This window comes from Mastacembelus armatus, unplaced genomic scaffold (genome assembly GCF_900324485.2).
Source record: "Mastacembelus armatus unplaced genomic scaffold, fMasArm1.2, whole genome shotgun sequence".
Lineage (NCBI taxonomy): Eukaryota > Metazoa > Chordata > Actinopteri > Synbranchiformes > Mastacembelidae > Mastacembelus > Mastacembelus armatus.
Genome location: NW_022872906.1, coordinates 11,199 through 33,074, shown reverse-complemented (window position 1 = coordinate 33,074; position 21,876 = coordinate 11,199). Strand labels below are relative to the sequence as shown.

General features: G+C 39.1%; 1 protein-coding gene across 1 annotated transcript; it reads left to right on the top strand.

Annotated features, from left to right (window-relative positions):
- Positions 1-303: 303 nt before the first annotated feature.
- arfrp1 (ADP-ribosylation factor related protein 1) lies at positions 304-9,477 on the top strand. Its single transcript, XM_026333760.1, has 7 exons — positions 304-635; positions 1,914-2,001; positions 2,221-2,303; positions 5,333-5,414; positions 5,595-5,665; positions 6,757-6,857; positions 8,277-9,477. The coding sequence occupies exons 1-7, from the start codon at positions 543-545 to the stop codon at positions 8,362-8,364; spliced, it is 606 nt and encodes a 201-aa protein (XP_026189545.1). The 5' UTR covers positions 304-542; the 3' UTR covers positions 8,365-9,477.
- The last annotated feature ends 12,399 nt before the right edge of the window (positions 9,478-21,876 follow it).

The window sequence follows — 21,876 nt, the reverse complement described above, 5'->3', positions numbered from 1 at the left end:
CACTCCACCCATAGGGGTGAGAAGGGAAATTTATATATATATATATATATATATATATATATAAATTTCCCTTATATATTCCCTTATATATATATATATATATATATATATATATATATATATATATATATATATATATATATATACATATACATATATATACATGTCACTGACAACATTTTTGAACACCGCCGAAATGCTCTGTGGGAAGTGATGTTTTCTGTGGATGCACAGGCAGTTAACGGAATTGTTTGTGATACAGTCTACTTCATTTCCCAGAATTCCTACAGTTGTACTTCCTGGTCAGCTTATACGTCGCGTCACTGCTGCTCTACAGTATAACGATATCTGCCGACCACGAAATTTATGGTCTTATTGCTTATTTTTAAGTATCTGAGGCTGCTAGTCACTCTTGTTTCCTGTTTGGGTATGTTCATTATAATGAATCCACAGTGGCGTTTGTCGCTATGTGTAGGCTAAGTTAAGGTAGCAAGATAACAGCAAAACTGACGTTAAGTAACGTTTAACTACATTTTTCCAAGATGTATACTCTTTTATCTGGGTTATATAAGTATATGTTCCAAAAGGACGAATATTGTGTTTTGATTCTGGGACTGGATAACGCCGGGAAAACGGTAAGTATAACGTGAATAATTTTAGCAGGGTTTAGTCGTTCGTATAGATGGACAGTACTAGCGATTTTATTTTCTATGTGGGGCTAACTTACCAAGTGTTAATGCTAACTTATATAATTTTTTCGTCTGTCAGTCTCCTGCTTTTCAAAGTTAGATTGGAGTGCAAACGAAATTCTCCTCAGAATTAAGTTAAATCAACATCTTCTAGTTTTGTATGGTGAAGTATGGTGAAGGATCATTGTGTTATTTGGTATACTTATTTGGTTAGATCAAAGACTACCTTACTTAGATTGGAGAAATTTGGACTTTGATTATTCCAGAGAAGTTGAAGGTGTTTGGGTGCCCAGCCCACAGCTCACACAGCCATTTGTGGGCTCAGCAAGTGGCTGTGGCAGTAGATTGGTGGTTAGCAATGTTACTTCACATATGGTTCCTGGTTCAAAACCCAACAGCAGCCTTTCTGTGCAGAGTTTGCATGTTCTCCTCGCACTTGCGTGGGTTTTCTTTGGATACTTTGGTTTCCTCCTACAGTCCAAAAACATGTATGTCAGGTTGATTGGTGATTCTAAATTACCCATAGGAGTGAGGTGGCAACATGTCCAGGGTGCACCATGCTTTTCACCCAAAGTCAGCTAGGATAGGCTCCAGCAGATCCCTGTTAATCTAAACAGGACTAAGCGGGTATAGATGATGAATGGATGGAAGAATGGATAGTTTAGATGACCCTTCTTGCTGGTTGTCTGTATTGTGTTCCTGACCCCTGACCTGGAGGAATCTGGAAATTAAATTTAATTTTTTTTTAGTTTCTCAGTGTTTTGTTTGTTTTGAACCTGAAATAGTTCTGAAGAATAATATGTAAAAAGTGGCTTTCAGAAAGAATCTAACACTTACATTTACCAAGCTTCAAAAATGCTTGCAAAAATGAATTTCTGCAGTGGATATTTTACTCTAGGTGGAAACCTATATAGGTGTAAAATGTGATTATACCACAAAAGCAAAAGTTCTGAAGCCTGATAAAAGAGTGGAGGTAAAGCATATAGCTTCACAAAAAGGAAATACTATAATCATCTATAATAATAAATGAATTAGTAGTAGATCAAGATTGTAACTGATAACTTCGTTCAAAAAATATAGAATTAGGAAAGAAAGAAAAGGAGTGTTCGCCTCTCTGCTTATTGTGTCAGCTGTTTGTGTCTGTTGGGATGAGAGTATAGGCCATGCTATGGTTTAATAATAAAATGTGGACAGCCTGACTTATCCATTGTCCGCTCTTTACAGACCTTTCTGGAACAAACCAAAACAAAGTTCAGTAAGAACTACAAGGGATTGAATTTATCAAAGATCACAACCACAGTTGGCCTGAACAGTAAGTGAATGTTCTAACGTGTGTTCAGTTGTGCTGATAAAAGTGATGTATAATTATTCATGTTCTATGCAAACTTAAGCCAGCTGTTTTTTTATTTTTTATTCCATTTCTGTACTGTGATGATGATGATGTGGCGTTGCTTGTCCTATAGGTTGCAGTTGGTGCTTGATTTTTACCGCTGCTCTCTCTTTCTTATGGATGTCTCACTTTTCTTTACAGTTGGCACAATTGATGTTGGCAAAGCTCGTCTGATGTTCTGGGATCTAGGAGGTCAGGAGGAACTCCAGTCTCTGTGGGACAAAGTGAGTTAAGGATGTAATATCCTGTAATCAGTTTTTCAAACGGCATTAGAAATATTTTGAAAGTAAGGTAAATTTCATACAATGGGGACTTTAGGTCACATTTAGGTGAAAAAGTAACCTGAAATTTCAAAAGTAAAGTAGCGATATTATGTGAAAACAATGGACATAAATCAGAACAAAGCAAAAAGTTAGGGTATTTAAAAAAATTAAACTGTAATGTTGTGAAATTATACATGTCACATGATAAATGTGGATGACCTGAAGTTATACGTTTCACCTTACTGTCATGGATTTTATGATACTAAAACAAACTGAAACCAGTTACAAGATTTGATTTATATGCTCACAGGCAACTGCTGTTGCTGTGTAAGCCAGAACATCAGGAGTGGGGGTCTGATTAAAAAGACGATGAACAAAAGAGAAAATGATGACAACAACAACACCCAGACAGACACAGCCCAGGGTTCAAAAGACGAGAGCATTGTTGAGAGCAAGGGTCTGAGGACTTAAGATATTTCGGATATTTAAAGTCTGAGTAGCACTCACTTCATAACATGGACGGATATCTGACAAGAATTTTCCACCTAAAGCAGTGCCATCCTCTAGAGTACATAAAATGCAAGACTTTACTGTGTTGGTGGTCCCTTAAAAGAGTGACACTTGCTGCACAACAGCAGACCTAGTTCATATTTGAGAGTGAGCGAAGAATTTAGTTTCTGTTCTTGTGTAAAACGTGAAAGCATGAATATTTTAGTTTGAAATACATTTGTATAATGTACTCTTTGCCAAGTTAATTTTTTAGAAGAACACCTTATATCCTTATATCTTCACATGCCACTTAGAAGTAAAAAAGAACCTTTAAGTTTGACTTAAATAGTGGTTTGGTTTATATTGTGATATATATTCAATGAACTGATCAACTGATATGAAAGAAATTATTGTGATAAGATTTCTTTTTCCATATCATCCAGCCCTAGTGGTAGCTTATTTCTGTGCAAATAACATGAGAGTCAGTAAGGACCATCAGTAATCTAGTATTAAGTATTATATTAATCACTACATGATTCGTGCTAATATGCTGTTTAAGGTTACCTTAGCATACACCCAGCACTTTATCAGAGATAAAGCAGGGCAGCATGGCGGCTAAATGCTTAGCATTGTTGCCTCACAGCAACAGTGGCCTGTCTGCCGAGTGGCCTGTCTATTGAGTTTGTATAAACTCCAGTTTATCCCCACAGTCCAAAAACATGTATGTCATGTACAGTATCTCACAGAAGTGAGTACACCCCTCACATTTTTGTAAATAATTTATTACGTCTTTTCATGTGACAACACTGAAGAAATTACATTTTGCTACAATGTAAAGTAGTGAGTGTACAGCTTGTATAACAGTGTAAATTTGCTGTCCAATCAAAATAACTCAACACCAAGCCATTAACCCTCTGGGGTCGATGCACGCGCCGGCGCGTTTTGACGCATCTTTTCCTGATAAGGCAGAAACAAACAAATTACTTCGTCAATTCTGATCGTACAGATAAGTATATCATTCAAATCTGTAAAGGGTCTACTTTTAGTTGTATACCATAATAATAACAACAAAACGTTGTGCTTTTTTTAAAAAAAGAAAGCCGACAGGGTGCGCTCTCGGCCTTTTCTGTCTCTGCCATTTCTCTTCACAGACGCGTAAATAAAACAACCAGAATCTCAGCGAATACTTGCCTCATAAAAATAAGAATTATATGGCTAGAAAGCTTGAAATGTTTTCTTTTAAATGAAAGAATTCAAGTCGAAAACAAATCATCACTTTTTATTTAATTCGTATGAACGTAAGGAGAAGTCCGTTTTTTCCTGTCTCACTTCATTACAGGTAATGCGGTCCCGCCTTGTACTCTGTTCACTGTTCACATGTAAATAATCTCAGGTGAACCAGGTAAATATGTGCACACCCCCGAGAAATGACATAAAACGTCAAACTTCATCATAGAATTTACTCACTTTTTCTGCGCGTTTGGATGATGGCGCGTCACGGATGTGATGAAGCGCTTCTTATATTCCACACAGAGACAAATAGTTTACCTTGTCCTCAGAGTAAAAACACTGATTTTAACCCTCTGGGGTCTGAGGGGGTTTTGGGGGCCTGGACAAATTTTGACATGTCCTGACATTTGCCCTTTTTTCAGTGTCTTTTAAACATATTAATGTTTAAAGTCTAATAACACTGTAATCAGCACAAAATTGGCTACAATAATATGTGAGCAGCAAGTTTATACATGATTGTGTTTTTGAGAAAGAAGTGTTTATGCATGGTTAGTGCAAAACTACAGTTTTTTACTCACTGAAATAAGACCATAAAACCAAACAGAACATTGGTTCACAAGACTTTGGAGACCTGCATGTTGTAGGCTCAAGTGTTTACTTCACAGTGTTGTGAATGTCACAGTAAACAATACACTGATTTAAATTTTCTAAGACACTTTTTGTCCAGAAAGGCCATATGCAAGAGGGTGTGTCTGGTCGTGTGTCTACGACCAGACAAAGACGCGCATAATGAGCCTTTCTGTCAATGTCAATGTAGATGGGAGGGGATTAGTGCAGCACAATACAAAACAATGAGGAGCCAAACGATCCTCATTTGAGTTAATGTCTAAACCGCTGGCAACAAAAGTGAGTACACGCCTAAGTGAAAATGTCCAAATTGGGCCCAATTGGCCATTTTCCCTCCCCGGTGTCATGTGACTCGGTGTCATGTGACTTCTGTGAGATACTGTATGTCCAGTTATTGGTGACTCTACATTGCTCATAGAAGTGAGTGAGTGTGTGTGGTTGTTTGTCCATATGTGGCCCTGCGATGGACTGGCGACATCTCCAGGCTCTACCTCTGCCTTTCGCCCAAAGAGAGCTGAGATAGGCTCTAGCAGATCCCCATGACCCTAAATAGGAATAAGCAGGTATAGATGATGGATGGATGGTTCTTCAAGCCTAGGGGCCTGTTCTGATGTCCTGTTTGTATTCTTCATGTTAAACTTCAGTACTATGCTGAGTCCCACGGAGTCATCTATGTGATAGATTCAACTGATGAAGAGCGCCTGTCAGAATCAAAGGAGGCCTTTGGTAAGTACTGCTGTGTGTGTGCCTTGTTTTCAAAATATAATAGCCTGTGGCTTATGTCCTCTAAAATAATAATTTTGTGGTTAATGCTAATGTTAAGATAAAAATATCAGTAACAAGACTGAAAAAGCCCTCATCATCTTTATCATTGTGAATGGATAGTTAATCTCTTGTCTTCTCCAGAGAAGATGATCAGCAGTGAGGCATTAGAAGGTGTTCCACTCCTCGTGCTGGCCAACAAGCAAGATGTACCGGTACTGTATCATCTATTCAACTTATTACGACCGTGTTCCGCCTAATGATTATGATTTTAAAAACACAGATTTTTCTCTGTTTTGGCACGCCATCCACTCATAGAAGACTCATACAGTATTTTATTTAAATGAATAAATATTTTAAAAAATTGTTTGTCTAAAAATCCTTCCATCCATCATCTACTGCTTGTCCTGGCAGAGTACACCCTGGACAGATCACCAGTCTATTACAGGGTTGGCACACAGAGATAGACAAACACAGCTACGGACAATTTTGAGTCACCAATCAGTCAATGTCACACATGTCTTTGTGGGAGGAAGCTGGAGTACCTGGAGAAAACCCACACAGACATGGGGAGAGCACGCAGACTCCACCCCAAATTGAAGTGGGATTCAACCTCAGAACTTTCTTGCTGTAAGGGTGCTAACAGTGCTAACTACCATGTGGATACTAGAAAGGTATTGTGTGTTCAGCTATGGCTGCAACATTCTGACCGTCTACTGCTCATAAACAAAGCAGACACAAAAAATGAAATATGGCATTATTTTGCTTATGTAGTCAACAGTCGTTGACAAGTCCGTGGACGCTACAGATGCTGTCTGTAAAGGATGTTTGAAATCTACACAAACCAAAGGATGCAAAACGTCCACATATTTAAAAATTCTCTCTTTGCTTTGTGTTTATCAAGTACCATGTTCTGTCATCTATAATTCCATTACTTTTCTCAGTAGATTAGTTTTTTAGTGGTATTATTTCTGTATTGGTATTGAGATACTTACTTAGTATTGGTATCAAAGTCATAATTTTGGTGTCGTGACAATATTAGTGATAACCCCTTCACTGCTCTGCATCCCACTCTAAGCATATTACAGTTTTGGATCGGTGTGTTCTGTTGACAGTTGTGCCTTTCAATTAAATTAAATTTATTTTATTTGTATAGAACCAAATGACAATAAAATCTTTACACTTTACATAGAACCCAACTAATCCCTTGTGAGCAAGCACTTGGCAACTGTACAGAGAAAAAACTCCCTTTAATGGAAAAATTCTCCAGCAGAGCTGGTCTTTGACATGTCTTCTCTGTTCTCAGGACTGCCTCTCAGTGTCAGATATTAAGACAGCCTTCAGCGACTGTGCCCCAAAGATTGGCAAAAGAGATTGTGTAGTCCAGCCTTGTACTGCCCTCACAGGGTAAGACTGCCACTGTATGTAATGTGACTTTGAATGTGAACACTAACAGTAGTCCTTTAAGACAATACCTTTGTAAAGCGTTGAGTTCAGTTTCTGAAGAAGCTAAACAGAGATTTCTGGTATTTGAGGTTTTGCTAATGGATTCTACTATATTATGTTTGATTGATTTTTATATTATTGTGGTTTGACATTGTCTGTTTACTGGCATTAATTTGCCAATGGCTGTATGAAACACCATTACAAACCCAAAGCAATAATATTGTATTGAAGGACATCTCAAACTTGTCTGTGCTAAAGTATCAAATTCACTTTTACAGTGTTATCTCACAAATGGATATAAAGCAGCTGCTGTATGAGGCCTTGAATCTGTAGTTCTTTCTGGACACTGGGAAGTCCCAGAGCACTGCTATAAGTTTTTTTTCTTTATTTCATTATTTATTTTTAAATATCTTCATAGTGAATTGCAGCTGCCCAGCCTATAGAATCAGTATTAGGCAGCATCAGGCCTCTAGTTTAAAGTGGTAGAAACACCCACTGAAGTCACTGCCACAACATCTGTTACTGAATATTAAATTTAGACAAAGACAAATGTGGTTAAAGATGCAAAATAAGAATACATTTCTGATGAGTATAGAACAATATTTTTCCTAAGAGAAGGAAAAAATACAGTTAGACAAGTAACACTAAGTATACATGATAAATATTTAAAAAATCAGCATGGTATGTCAAGATGTATTTTGACCACTGATTTAATATTTTGTTGATTCCTGTCCTCACTTGCACCATCGTTACATTATTTGCATATGTGAGTGGTCATGAAGTTTTTAATCATCAGTATGTCATAAGAATATATAAGCCACTTTTAAAAATGACTAACATGTTGTGGACAGAGCTCCTTGAACTTGATAGAGGAAGTGTTTGTGCCCAGCTGTTAGCTACTTAATTTCTGTGGAGGCTGACGGATTGCTGGATACTACCGTTTTCTGAAGTGAAGTGAAGTGAAGTGAAGTGAAGTGAAAGTGACTTGTGGCCAAGTATGGTGACCCATATTCGGAATTTGTGCTGTGCGCACACACAGCAGTGAACACACACCGTGAACACACACCCGGAGCAGTAGGCAGCAAAGGCTGCAGTGCCCGGGGAGCAGTTGGGGGTTCGGTGCCTTGCTCAAGAGTCTCACCTCAGTCATGCTATTGAAGGTTGAGAAAGTGCTGGCCCCACCGACAACCGCAACCTTCGGGTTACAAGTCCAACTCTCTACAACCCACGACTGCCCCCTTTTGTCGTTTACATGTTGTCATGATACACCACACTGTTTAATACACCTCAGTGTTAAAATTACTCTATCATCTTGATCTCTGGGTTGTTCAGCTATTGAAATTTTACTAAATGACTAACCCAACTCTTGTTGTCATGTAGGAATGGAGTGAACGAAGGCATTGAGTGGATGGTGAAGTGTGTGGTCAGGAACATTCACAGGCCCCCCAGACAGAAGGACATCACATAAGAAGTCAGCAGTATTTTGTTCTAACTGGACTTGGAGTATCTGCTCAAGGACATTCAATGTAAGCCTTGGAGCTAATTAACTCCCCTTTGTATTTGCTGTGACTTTTAGGAGTTCTTTGCAGACACAGAGTGAGAGTACTTTTTGTTACACTTTTCTAAAAGGTATTATGATTTCCTGAATTTCACGTGTGAATAGCAGCCCCAGTTTCTGTGGAGCTTCACTAAGAGACACCCTGTGCTGTTGTCACAAGAGAACAGAAACATCACTTTGACTCATTGGCTCTCATATAAATGTGTAAACCATTAATCTGTTCAAATGTCAGGGTTAACTATACAATGTTTAACTCATATTTTAAGTGAAGCTGACATCAACTAATGGTAGTGCAGGTGTTCAGTAACATGGGCCCCCAGCCAGTTAAGGGTAATATTTGCGTTGTAATGAAATCCTATGAAAAGACCAAAACTAACAATGTTTGCCTCTTAGTAGCCCACTGGATTCTACTGAAGACAGAAATTTTTAAAAAGATGGTTACACTAAAAAAAAGACAGCTAAAAAGATGGTTTTCAGAAATTGTTACTCAGACAGGAATAAATAATGAATTTACTGGTAACTTTTCAGGTGCACATGAATCAGAAATAAAATACAGTATGTCTGTGTTCATGTTAATGAAAGAAAATGTTATGGAAACAGTGTGGTTGGTTCACTGAACAGATTTTGGACGAAAAGAACAGTGAATAAGATGGCAATTGTGTATAAGATTTTGACACTCACACACAGTACTTGTTAGTAGGAGACAAACATTACTTGTTTAGGTTTTGAGTTTTATGGGATTTGCTAACTTTAAGAAAAAAATATGTAATATCACCAGATTTATAACAGCTTGTGTGGCAGATGAGATAGAAGTGTTGCACCAAATAGTTTCTACTGTCCATGATTATTACAGTGTTGCCACAGTCAGACAGAAACCAAAAATTCATGGCACCTGGATAAATCCAAGGTATTTGGCACTCCAACTGCAAAAAGAAAGTCTTTTGTCTAATAATTTTATACATACATAAAAAGTTACCAAGGACATTGATACTGTTTTTTAAGAATAAATTCCTTTCAGTTTAACTTTTAGGTTTGAGCGTCTTAAACTGCTAAAATTATGTTGTTTCTAACCCTGGAAATCATATATTAGTATTATACTAATACTTAATTATTCATTAATTGATTATGATATTTAAAAGTTTTTCTATGGCAGCTGTGTACCATATAGAGTTCAGTCCAAATAATGTGGCTAAAAAGGCACCGTGAGTCCAACTGTTGAAGGAAAAGTAGAATAAAAGAAAGCAGAGGACAACTCATGGAGCTTTTTACACACAGTTGTGCTACTGCCCTAACAGTATCATAATCTTTTGACTATGTCACCTCTATATGTTTGACCTCTGTAAAACATTCATCATTAGAACACTCAATAATGTGTGCAGAGGGCATGTTTTTTGACTTTGATAATGTTAATGTGTTAATTTCTAGAGATACTACAAGTGGGTGTGGTCATGGTATCTAAAAATGAAATATGCAGAGCACACAGAGACACCTTGCTAACCTCTGTTGAATTACTGTACTGGGGATTTAACCTGTGATTTATGAAGTCATTAAAAAAAATCTCAAGGTGACATTCTCAGTCACATATATGGTAGATGATAAATTTTTCATTTAATGAAACACCACTTGTCATGCTTAGTACGTATAGGTTTGTCAGATTTTTATGTTATTTTACACCTGTCTACTTGGCCGTGACATGCCATACTCTCTGCAGATGGATACAGTTTATGAGTATCCTGCACTCTTGGTGGTTTAAGGAATGTTACAGTAAAGTCCCTACAAGCAATATATTCTTAGTGGTAGATTATTATATGTATGTGCTATCTTTATTTGTATCAAATATCTTGTTTTTTTACTCTTCTTCACTGTGTAACTGATCAGAGGGAAATTAGTCAACAGGAGCGTTGCCCTCAGCCCATATAGACGTTTTGCTCTTCAGTGTAAAATCAAGAAAATCTGTGATGTATGGCTAACACCTATCCAACAAGTCCAATTTTAATGAGAAAGGACATTGACATGTGTCAGTAACCCTTTTGTTACACCTTTTTAACACAACCTTCTGTCAATCCATATAACAGTCACATTTAAACAAATATTTATTCTTGTAACTTACTATGATTTTTACTTCCAAACACATGTTTTTGTGTTTTCTTTATATGGCTTACACATTCTGCTACAAAAGCTCTATATCACTATATTTTAAATATCCAAAGTACTGCACAGTTTTCTGCAGATCTAATGAGTATAACCTTTTAGGTTTCCCTTCAAATACAGCCTGTATTACAGTCAGCAGGAATCAGTGGTCCATCTGAAACCCTAATGCATCTCTTTTACACAAACGTGGCTGTTTGCTCAGTGTGTTAAATTCATGCTTTCTAGTGCTGTAATACAACCAGTATGGACTGATTAACAAGAGATAATAAAAATTAAAAAAAATACTGAAATGTGCTAGATAGGGTGTTGGAGGCTTATCCTTCCAGTGAGATTTAAACCACAATGTAATCTCACTGTGCTTTTACACTCATTAATTTACAAGAATTGATCTGTCTGAGTCATACTTCTTGTGACCTTTAACCTTTAAGCCCTCCCCTGCAGACCAGAGCTGATCCAAGTGTGATGCCTTGGGGGACTGTACCTCTCCATTGAAATCCATTTCCAAATACATTTTAGATTAAATGATTTATAGTAAACACACAGCTTCTTTCCTGTTTTGTAAAAACAGCATTAAGAACTTTGGGGAAAAAAGCCTGTGACAGTATGTAGGTGTAATCTACAGATAATTTGCAAAGATTCTCTGTCATCCAGGTGAAGGCTCAGTAAGGTTATCAATTGGTTTGGTGGAAACCTGGTAATAGAAGTCTACAAAACCTACACACATGGTCTAATATCAGCTACTTGACTCCCACCACCCACTGCGACGCAAACTGGGAGTCATCAAGACTCCACACCATAAAGCATGAAACATCCCCACCTCTACTGAGGCTAAGAAGAAGGAGAACCTACATCTAATGAAAGCCCAACTGAAATACTGCACACTAAAACAAAATATGAGCAACTCTACACTGCCCAGATTGCCCACCCCTGGGATAGATGGTTTGAGAGAGGGATCAGAGAAGCAATACATGCTCAAGTGGAAAATCCGTCCCTTAACAAGGCTGGGTGCCTCAGACATAACTTGTCTTCAATCTACCAGGCTGCCCTTTCATCTGTACCCAGGAAGTTAAGGAACTCTTCACATGTCAATCAGGGAGGACACACTCTACACCCAGTTTGTGGACCAGGGGGGTCACAAGAGTTGACCATTAGATCCTAATGACCCTCACCTGTGCTCACTTTCATGTTCACCTAATGAACCTATTCAGGCCAAGTGTGAAGTGAAACCAATCTCTAACCAACTTCCCCACAGACTGAAGAAGCCACTTGGATAAGTGGTGAAATGTTTCGATGCCAGTTGCCATGACTCAGTTTCTAGGCTATACAGCAGATGATTATGTCAAGATTGGTCAGTTTGATAGCATTTTGAATTCTGTGTCAGAATTTAGCTGTTGAAGTGTGTGTACATAAATTTGTCAAATGGTGTTAGCCACAAAGTTGCTTTCTTGCCACCAGTAGTCCACATATAGCATCACATTACTTAGGGCTCGCTGTTTTCATGCTGTCTTAGGCTGCTTGTCTGGTTTTTCAGTGAAAAACTAAGAAAATTAGTTTTTGTTTAAGCCCACCAGTTTATTTATTTTTATTTACAAATTTCCTAAGTGTGTTTATTCAGTGATAGTGTGCCTGTTTTATTTCCTAACAGTAATCATTGAGAACCACATGCTTCCTTCTGTGTTTGTTGTTTGATGTCCGTCTCTTTTTCCATGCCCGACCTACTATCATTAGTTTATCCCCTCAGCCCACTGGTAATCTTGGGCAACTATGAAAGTAAGTAATCTTTTTCATGATTTTTCGTCTTTCTTATAATCTTGTCACTGAATAGACTGAGATCCAATGTATCTTTTTCTGGCATTAAGCTTTTTCAAATTTTTTCTTATTCCATATATTCCACATAGTTTAAATTATGTTTTTGGTTGCTGTTTATCCAAATTAGAGTATTTTCTTATGCACTAAAGTCATGTATCAACATCTACATACTCCCTGGCTGTGTGAGTGAATCTCCTTTAATTACACCCATAATGCTACCATGTGGTGCAGATGATATAAGAAGTGGTTGTGCTGGTATATCTGTAGTAGATCCTGGCTAACATTTACCTTTAGTCTGACACTGTAATGATGTGTAGAGCTTCATAGATCCATGCACCACTCTGGGCTGCCTACTCACAGTGTGACTCACTGCACAGAAGACTAGTCCTGTAAACACTTACATTAGCCATATCTTCTATAGCTCTATGTTAATATTAGTCCCTCAAGAAGAACAGTAAGAATAGGAAGTACAAATAGATCCATCATGTTTGTTTCTAGGGAAGCATGGTGGCTGAGTTGCCTCACAGCAAGAAGGTTGTGGGTTCGCAACCCGACCTTTCTGTGTGGGGTTTGCATGTTCTCCCTGTGCTTGCGTGGGTTTACTCCAGGTACTCCGGTTTCCTCCCACAGTCCAAAAACGTGCATGTTAGGTTGGTTGGTGACTCTAAATTGCCCATAGGAGTGAGTGTGAGTGTGTGTGGTTGTTTGTCTTCGTGTGTCTTTGTGTCCCTGTGATGGACTGGTGATCTGTCCAGGGTGTACCCCTGCCTTCCACCCGAACGAGAGCTGGGATAGGCTCCAGCAGATCCCTGTGACCTTGGTTAAGGAATAAGCAGGTATAGAAAATGGATGGATGGATGGATGGATGTTTCCAGTGCTTTCAGGGCTGAGACAAGGCTTTGTGAGTGTTTGTGCAGGATTTAATCCTGCCAACCAAAAATCTGAAACAGATCTATAGATCTATTTCAATTTTTTTACCTTCAACATCCTGCATAAAGATTCAGTGGTATATATACACACAGAAGTTTAACTGACTTGCATCCGTGCCCCTTTGTCCCTCTGTTCGTGACCCTTTTCCCATTATTCTAAAGGGTGATCAACAAAGAAGCCAAAAGTGTTTATAGGTAATGCAGGGTAAAATCCTGCCAAAGAGAGTTAAAAGTACAAGGAGAATATAGCAGAAAAATGAGAATACACCTATACTCAATTAAAGTATTGAAATGTGCATACTGTAGTTCATTTTCAACAATATTATTGCAAATAATGCTGATATGTAGGTTATTGTTTTTGTTTCACTATTTACACAATTATTTGTTTCAACTCAGACAAATAAGACATTACATTTAGGAAAAGAATCATCCTACAAAGTAATGTAACAGTTTTAAAAAGTAACTTTGCAAAAGTAATGATAAGTAGTGATGATAATCATATAAAACCACCTTCACACAGACTAAGTGCAATAACTATGAAAACCTATCTATGAAAATGCCACTTTTTTGTGTGTCTGGGACAAAGAGATTACATAAGAAAGTAGGCAGCTGGGATTCAGTGGGACTAAAGTGTCCAACGTGATCAGCAGCTCAATAATAATTTACCTTGTGGTGAATCCCACTCTTCCCCTGTCAGTTTGATCTAGGACATTAAACTAACATCGTATTTAGTCAAAACATCACATTATAACATGCCTGCAAGAGCTGGGTTTTTAAATTTAAAAGTAGAAGACTCAGATTAGATTTCAAAACATCTTTGTGGAAAAACATTCACCTAAGCAAGTGGGTTCATCATTTATTCAAGAGGACTTGACTGGATAGCTGAAGAACAATCAACAGTCTAAATCACAGCAACCATACAGTATGTGTTGCAGGATACTACAGGTGTATCTCAATAAATTTGAATATCATCAGAGTAGTCAGTAATTCAATTCAAAAAGTGAAACTCATATATAGATTCATTACACACAGACTGCTATATTTTTTGTGTTTATTTCTTTTAATTTTGATTATTATAACTTACAGCTAATGAAAACCCAAAATTCAATATCTTAGAAAATTAGAATATTGTGATAAAGTTCAATACTGGAGAGTCCTGGTGTCACATTCTAATCAGCTAATTATCTCGAAACACCTTCAAAGGTTTCCCAAGCCTTTAAACAGTCTCTGTATGATTCAGTAGGCCACACAATCATGGGGAAGTCTACTGACTTGATAGTTATCCAGAAGACAATCCCTGACACCATGCACAAGGAGGGTAAGACTGAAAAGGTCTTACCCAGAAAAGATCTAAAGAAGCTGGCTGTTCACAGAGTGCTGTATCCAAGCACATTAATTTAAAGCTCAATGGAAGGAAAAATGTGGTAGAAAATGGTGCACATGTAACAAGAATAAGAGGATTGTGAAACAAAGTCCATTCAACAATATGGGGGAGATTCACAAGGAGTAGACTGCAGCTGGAGTCAGTCCTTCAAGAGCCACCAAGCACAGACGTATCCAGAACATGGACAACAACTGTCGCATTCCCTCAAGCCATTTTTGAACCAGAGACAACATCGGAGGCATCTTACCTGGGCTAAGGACCAAAAAGACTGGACTGTTGCTCAGTGGTCCAAAGTCCTCTATTCAGTAATAAATATTGCATTTCATTTGGCAATCAAGGTCATAGAGCAGGGGTGGGCAATCCATGTTCCTCGAGGGCCACTTCCCTGCTTGTTTTCCAACCATCCCTGCCTTACCAAGGCTGATTACCGGGATCAGGTATCTTCAGCCAATCACAAGCTGGAACATACCATCTCAGATGAGGGTGGAAGTGGGGGAAGACAAAATTAATTGGTACCTTCCATCTTCTAAGTGGCAGAACACACCTGACCTTGGTAATCAGCATTGGTAAGGCAGGGAAAGTTGTAAAACAAGCAGGGCTGTGGCCCTCAGTCTACACCTCTATCCAAGAGTCTGGAGGATGAGAGGAGAGGCACAGAACTCAAATTGGTTGAGGCCCAGTGTAAAGTTTCCACAGTGAGTGGTGGTTTGGGAAGCCATGTCATCTGCTGGTGTTGGTCCACTGTGTTTTATCAGGTCCAAGGTCAGCACAGCTTTCTAGTTTCAGAGCACTTCATGTGTACTCCATAATACCTCAGCAGTGCCACAGATTTATCGTCTCCATGCCACACCACATTGCTGCAGTAATTCATGCAAAAGGAGCCCCGACCAAGTATTGAGTGCTCTACACGTCAATACTTTTCAGTAGTCCAACATTTCTGTTAAAAATGCTTTTTTAAAATTGGGCTGAAGTAATATTCTAATTTTCTGTGATTCAGAATTTTGGGTTTTCATTAGCTGTAAGCTATAATAATGAAAATTAAAAAACAAACACTTGAAATATATCAGTCTGTGTGCAATGAATATATGTAATATGTGAGTTTCAGTTTTTTAATTGAATTACTGAAAAAAATTGGTTCAGGTGTATTAGCATCACATTTCATGTAAAAACACACCCACTGCTGTTCAGAAAAGGCATGTGGTTGGAGCAGTTTACTTACAGATGTATCTCAATAAATCAGAATATCGTTGTTAGGTAAATTCTTTTAACAAATAGACTCAGAGGACGAACTTCGGTAAAATTATATAGAAGTTTTACCTGCAAGGAGTAACAGTCACACAGCACCTTAGTACAGCATGAGGGTCACTGGCTCTTAGCTGGGCAGCACATCATTTTAATACTATGATACAAACAGTCATGTGATAAAGGAAGAAAGAGGAGGCAGTTTCTCATGAAACTGCAAAACATTTGGGTTTCGATACTAAGTGTCTTATCAGAAAGTGAAGGTCAGAACAGACTGACCTTAGGAAGAGACAAGAGGTAACAGGCCCTACTCAACAGTATTTTTGACTTACATTAAAGTAAAGCAGATTAACAAACTTGAGAGTAACATTTTAATTTCTCTAACAATCGTCAAAAACTTGCTTTATTTCTGTAATTCAATTAAAAAACAAACACTTGAAATATATGTCTGTGTGCAATGAATCTATGTAATATATGAGTTTCAGTTTTTTAATTGAATTACTGAAATAAAGATTGACGATATTCTGATTTATTGATACATCTGTAAGTAAACTGCTCCAACCACATGCCTTTTTGAACAGCAGGGTGTCAGGTTTACGCTACACTGACATGGTTCTTTTCCCTGAAGGCAAAGAAACACACGACAACTTTGTACCGAGTATATGCCTGCAAGTGAAAAAGGCCTCAGTTGCAGACGGAGAGAAGAGACTTTCTTCTCTCCCCCATGCGACCTCGACTCTCCTTCGCCTCCTTTCACTGAGCAGTCCTTTATTTTTATAGTGAGGAACAAACAAGGCACATGATGCGTGGGTGCAGTTAGAAGTTTCAGGTCATCATTTACACAGGTCAAAAGGTTATGTGGTTTATCTGGTAAGATAGACACCTGCTAAAACATCTTACACAAACATGGTATTGTCTTCAAATCATGTTACACAATGGCAACAATTGTACTTTTGACCTCATGACCCCAACACAGGGGGTGTGTTTTTACATGAAATGTGATGCTAGTACACCTGAACCAATTTATACATGTGTCTATGTGTATGGACCTGTCAGTGCCATGATTGGTTAGCGCTTACAATCTGTAAATTTTACATCATGGAATGTTGACCCACTGTGATGATGTGTGTGTGACTGAGGTCACAAATTATTTTCTTTATTCTGACACGTAGAATATTTCCATTTAATTAATTTAGAGTGAAATGAGTCACATTATTTTTTCTGGAATCTTCATCATAGTCCTTAGGGCTAGACACAAACCAGTCACTGGCAAATACTCCCCATTTCACTTATATTTTAATATAGGTGGTGAGTTGGGAGGTAGGCTGTTTACTCCAATAACTTCCATAGCAACACCAACTGGGGCCATTACTAGCTTTTCACTCATGCATACTATACACATAATCTGTCTTACCATTTCAGACAAACACAAGCCTTTTTCTGATACAAGGTTGTCTTGCACCCATGGTGCAAACAGGGACAAACACAAATTCGGTGCAGTCCAACTGGGGGCAAGCATCTCTAAAAACAGGACTTAAGTTGCTTGATTTAGATTTTAATATGAACTGGTTAATATAAAGTGGTTATGATTTCATGCTTCAATGTTTGCAAGCTAAATGGACAGATGTTGAAACCCCTAAATCATGAAGACAAGGTGAGCAAAAACTACCCCTGCCCTACTCACTGTTGATTAACTAAATCAGGTGTCCAGACAATCAGAAGCCGAAAGATACCAATTTAATTTGTCTTTCCTCTCTCCAGCCTCACCCAAGATGGCATCATCCAGCTTTTGATTCAATGAACACACCTTATCTAAATAGGCAGTAGGTAGGGCAAGGATCGTCAGAGAACAATCAAGGCAATTGCCCTCAACCAGCAGGTTTTCTCACCCCTGCATTAGCAGAAGGCTGATAAACATTTCAACAGATTTCTTCTGTTGAAATCAACCAGGTTCTTACTAAGAGTAATGACTTCCTAAATAAAATGTTTTCTGTTAAAGTAAAAATAAATTTGGTTATTAGGCCCGAGCAAGGACCGAGGTCCAAGCGCAGGGACTATTATAATCGCTCAATGGGCAAGGGACGAATAAGCGGGGGGGGCGGTTTCTGGCATCGTTTTCTGTCTCCCCGCACCCCACCATGACGTTACTGGGCGTTAGACGTTTCCGAAAATGTATAGTGTGTCGCTGTCGCGCGGCCGTGGGCCTGGAAACTGCTAGGATTATTATTATTATTATTATTTTTTTTTTTTTTTTTGTTATTATTCTTCTTTGACCTTTACAGCCTTATTTGACCCCCTGAACGTGTGTTAAAACTCACCAAACTTTGCACCCCCCTCAGAATCGGGTCACAATTTGATATTTTATGGGTTTCATAAACGACCTCAAAAGAATGGCTCTGCGGCGCCCCCGACAGAGGTCGAGATACATTGGGCCTATGGGAGGTCATGTGACACTTTTTTCATCGTACAGTCACCGGCTTTGGCATGTTTATTCTTCATGTCAGGCCAAGCAAGAAAGCTTATCGTGTCCAGGTCGTGTGACCGACAGCAAGTCCACCAGCTGGGAGTTTATCTCGAGGTCATTGAGTTCGTTGATTTTGCTCACCTCGTATTCTTTCGAACTCCTTGGGCTTTTCACCGATCGAGCTCATTTTTGGCCAGCGTCACCTAGACCCATGGGGCTGCAAAAGTTATCCAAATTCTTTGAATAAGTATTACGGTTTTCCTTTGGCGGGCACTGCAAGTTGGCCCAGGTTTTTGGCTCGCCGCCAGTTCTTCAACTTGTAATAACTCTCACACGCATGGTCGGATTGGAATCGGACCAATTGATGAATTGTAGACCCCGGGGGCCTGAGTCCAGGTGATTGAACAAAATCACTGTAGGCCCTATAGCGCCCCCTATATAACAATGTGAATATTTGCAGAAATTATTATTGAGAAATACACATTTACTTTGTCAGAAATGGACCAAAGTTTGCACACAAATCCTTTAGGGCATTCTGAGCAAAAAAGCCAATGACAGCCATGCTCTATTTTCCACGCTGTTGCCTTGGAGATGACACACACCCACCTTTCATTTCCTATGGGACTTTTAAACTTCAAAAGGATATAACTAAAGAAATGTCTGCTGCAGCTGTCCTGTATTTCTGTGTGTCTGTATGTGTGTCTGTATGTGCCTGTATCACTGTGGCCGAAGAGACGTGACCTCTGAAGCGGTTAAAATCCCACACACCTCACCTTTCCGGGTGCAAATTCTCCTCTCACTTAAAAGGCACCCAGTGAGGTGACTGGATCCACAGTTTGACCTTGGCATTGAATAAATCTTGTGTTTTCTGAGAGACAATACTCTTTTCACTGTGATGTTGTGAAAAACATGTTAGCTTTTCATCTGTACTGTGGCATGGAGACTTATTCTGTTAATGTCTTAATATGTGTGTCAGTGTGTTTTTGTGTCTCAGGACATCTGGAAGTGTGTGTTTACAACTGTTCCACTGTAAGTGTCTGTGCAGCGGTTTTACTGTTTTGAACAACAGACTTTTGACTTGAGTGTTGTTTGGGAGCACGTCCTCGGTTTTGCCAAAAGATGGCAGTAGAGCTCTATGTAGCACATTGTTTCTGTGACAATGAATCAACAGACTTGACTTGAGTGTTGTTTGGGAGCACATCCTCAGTTCTGCCATCAGGTGGCCGTGGAGCTCTATTTTCCACACTTTCTGTGGCAATGGCTCACAATCAGCATTGGATGCATTAAACTTAAAAGTGTTTTAAACTTAAGGCCTTCTACTTTTGCTCCTGCATTCATGTGTCTCTGTATGTGTGTCTGTATGTGTGCCTGTATCACTGATGTGACCTCTGCAGCGGTTAAAATCCCACACACCTCACCTTTCCGAGTGCAAATTCTCCTCTCACTTAAAAGGCTCCCAGTGGATCCACAGTTTGACTTTGGCATTGAATAAATCTTGTGTTTTCTGAGAGACAATACTCTTTTCACTGTGATGTGAAAAAAATCACAGAGCTTTTCAGCTGTACTGTGGCCTGGAGACGTATTCTGTTAATGTCTTAATATGTGTATCAGTGTGTTTTTGTGTCTCAGGACATCTGGAAATGTGTGTTTACTTTTGACTTCAGTGTTGTTTGGGAGCACGTCCTCTGTTTTGCCAAAAGATGGCAGTAGAGCTCCATGTACCACATTCTTTCTGTGACAATGAATCAACAGACTTGACTTGAGTGTTGTTTGGGAGCACATCCTCAGTTCTGCCATCAGGTGGCAATAAAGCTCTATTGTCCAGGTTGTTTTTGTGGCAATGTCTGATATCCAGGATTGTTTTTCAAAGGGAGTTTTAAACTTAAAGGTGCAATGCTGAATGAATACATGTCGCCTGCTGTTGCTCCTGCATTTATGTGTGCGGAATTCTGCGTCCAGTCAAATGAACATTTACAATGGTCCATGTGCAGGTTTGCTGCTCTGCTTGTGTCCGCGGGTGTGTGAGAGGTTTTGTGTGGCTGAATGTGTTTGTTGATGTGTTAATATGTGTATCTGCTTGCGTTTGTGTCTCCGTACGTCTGGAAATGTGCAACTGTGCTTTCAACTGCTGCTGTTTCAGGTCGGCCGCGCGGTTTCAGCTCGGCTTTGGCCGCGGGTCGCTCGCGGGGGCGGCGGGCCGGGGGAGGCGGTCCGCTCGAGGCGAGGGCCGATCATCGCCGCTTGCGGCTATATTTTAAAATTCTAATTGCTTTGTGTGTTTTTTTCTCTCTTTGTGCTCTTCTTAGTAGTTTTAAATGGGTGGGGCATACTTGGGGAATAGTACTGTAACATAATTTTTTGCATCTCATCTACCTTACTGTACTCTCAAATATTCCTTCTTGTGTTGTTTTGCATTAGGTTAATTATTTGCCTTTGTGTACAAAGGAATGCTATACAAATAAACTTGCTTTACCTGTTTTCCTGTCACAATACAGTGCTGCTCTCATGACACACTGCTGACACACTATGATTGTTTTGGGTCAATTAATACCAACAAACCAGAAGAATGCAGTTACAATAATCAAAAATGAAAAATGTGTGTTATATAAAATGATTTTGTATTTTATACTGTAAATTTGTGATAAACACCACAGGTTAATTGTTTTTAGTAAAACAGAGGCTGGAATGTATTTGTATTGGAGAGTGTTATAGAAAAAGCAGCAAACCTGGCTGTGTAAGTCCTCAGCTGTATGCTTGAGGTCGTCTTTCTGGAAATGCAAGGTTGTAGTTCTCTTGCAAACTGCATTAGGTTTTTCTCCAGCATTTCCATATAGTTTACCCCGTTAATTCTACCCTCTATCTTCACAAGATATCCAGGACCTACTACTGACAATCATCCCCACAGCATGATGCTTCATGGTGGAGGATGTCAGCTTGTGATCATGTGCATGATTCGGTTTTCTGTCATCAGACCTTAAACCATAGATTAAACTCTAATCCCGCAATTTAATATGTATTTCTTCCTTCTTGCACTGTCACCTCCGCCCCATCTCTAAACTACCTTTCATTTCCAAAATACTAGAAAAAATAGTCGCCACTCAACTCCACTCCCATTTAATTCAAAACAACCTCTATGAACAATTCCAGTCCGGTTTCTGGCCCCGTCACAGTACAGAAACAGCTCTCATCAAAATCACAAACGACCTCCTCATGGCAGCTGATTCTGGTTTAGTCACTATCCTCATCCTCCTTGATGTGAGTGCAGCCTATTACTCACTCCATCCTCCTCAACAGATTATCTTCCATCAGCATCACTCACACCCTCCTCGACTCGTTTCACTCATATCTTTCAGGTCACATGTTCATCCAACTCAAAACTTTCAGATCCCAGCCCTCCCTCGTCACCATAGGTGTTCCCCAGGGCTCAGTCCTCAGTCCAAATT

Bases quoted from the DNA above. Each gene is read 5' to 3' on its own strand.
- arfrp1 (XM_026333760.1), top strand. From the start codon at position 543: ATGTATACTCTTTTATCTGGGTTATATAAGTATATGTTCCAAAAGGAC. The intron at 5,415-5,594 runs GTAAGTACTGCT...TGTCTTCTCCAG, and splicing joins AGAATCAAAGGAGGCCTTTG to AGAAGATGATCAGCAGTGAG. The intron at 5,666-6,756 runs GTACTGTATCAT...CTCTGTTCTCAG, and splicing joins CCAACAAGCAAGATGTACCG to GACTGCCTCTCAGTGTCAGA.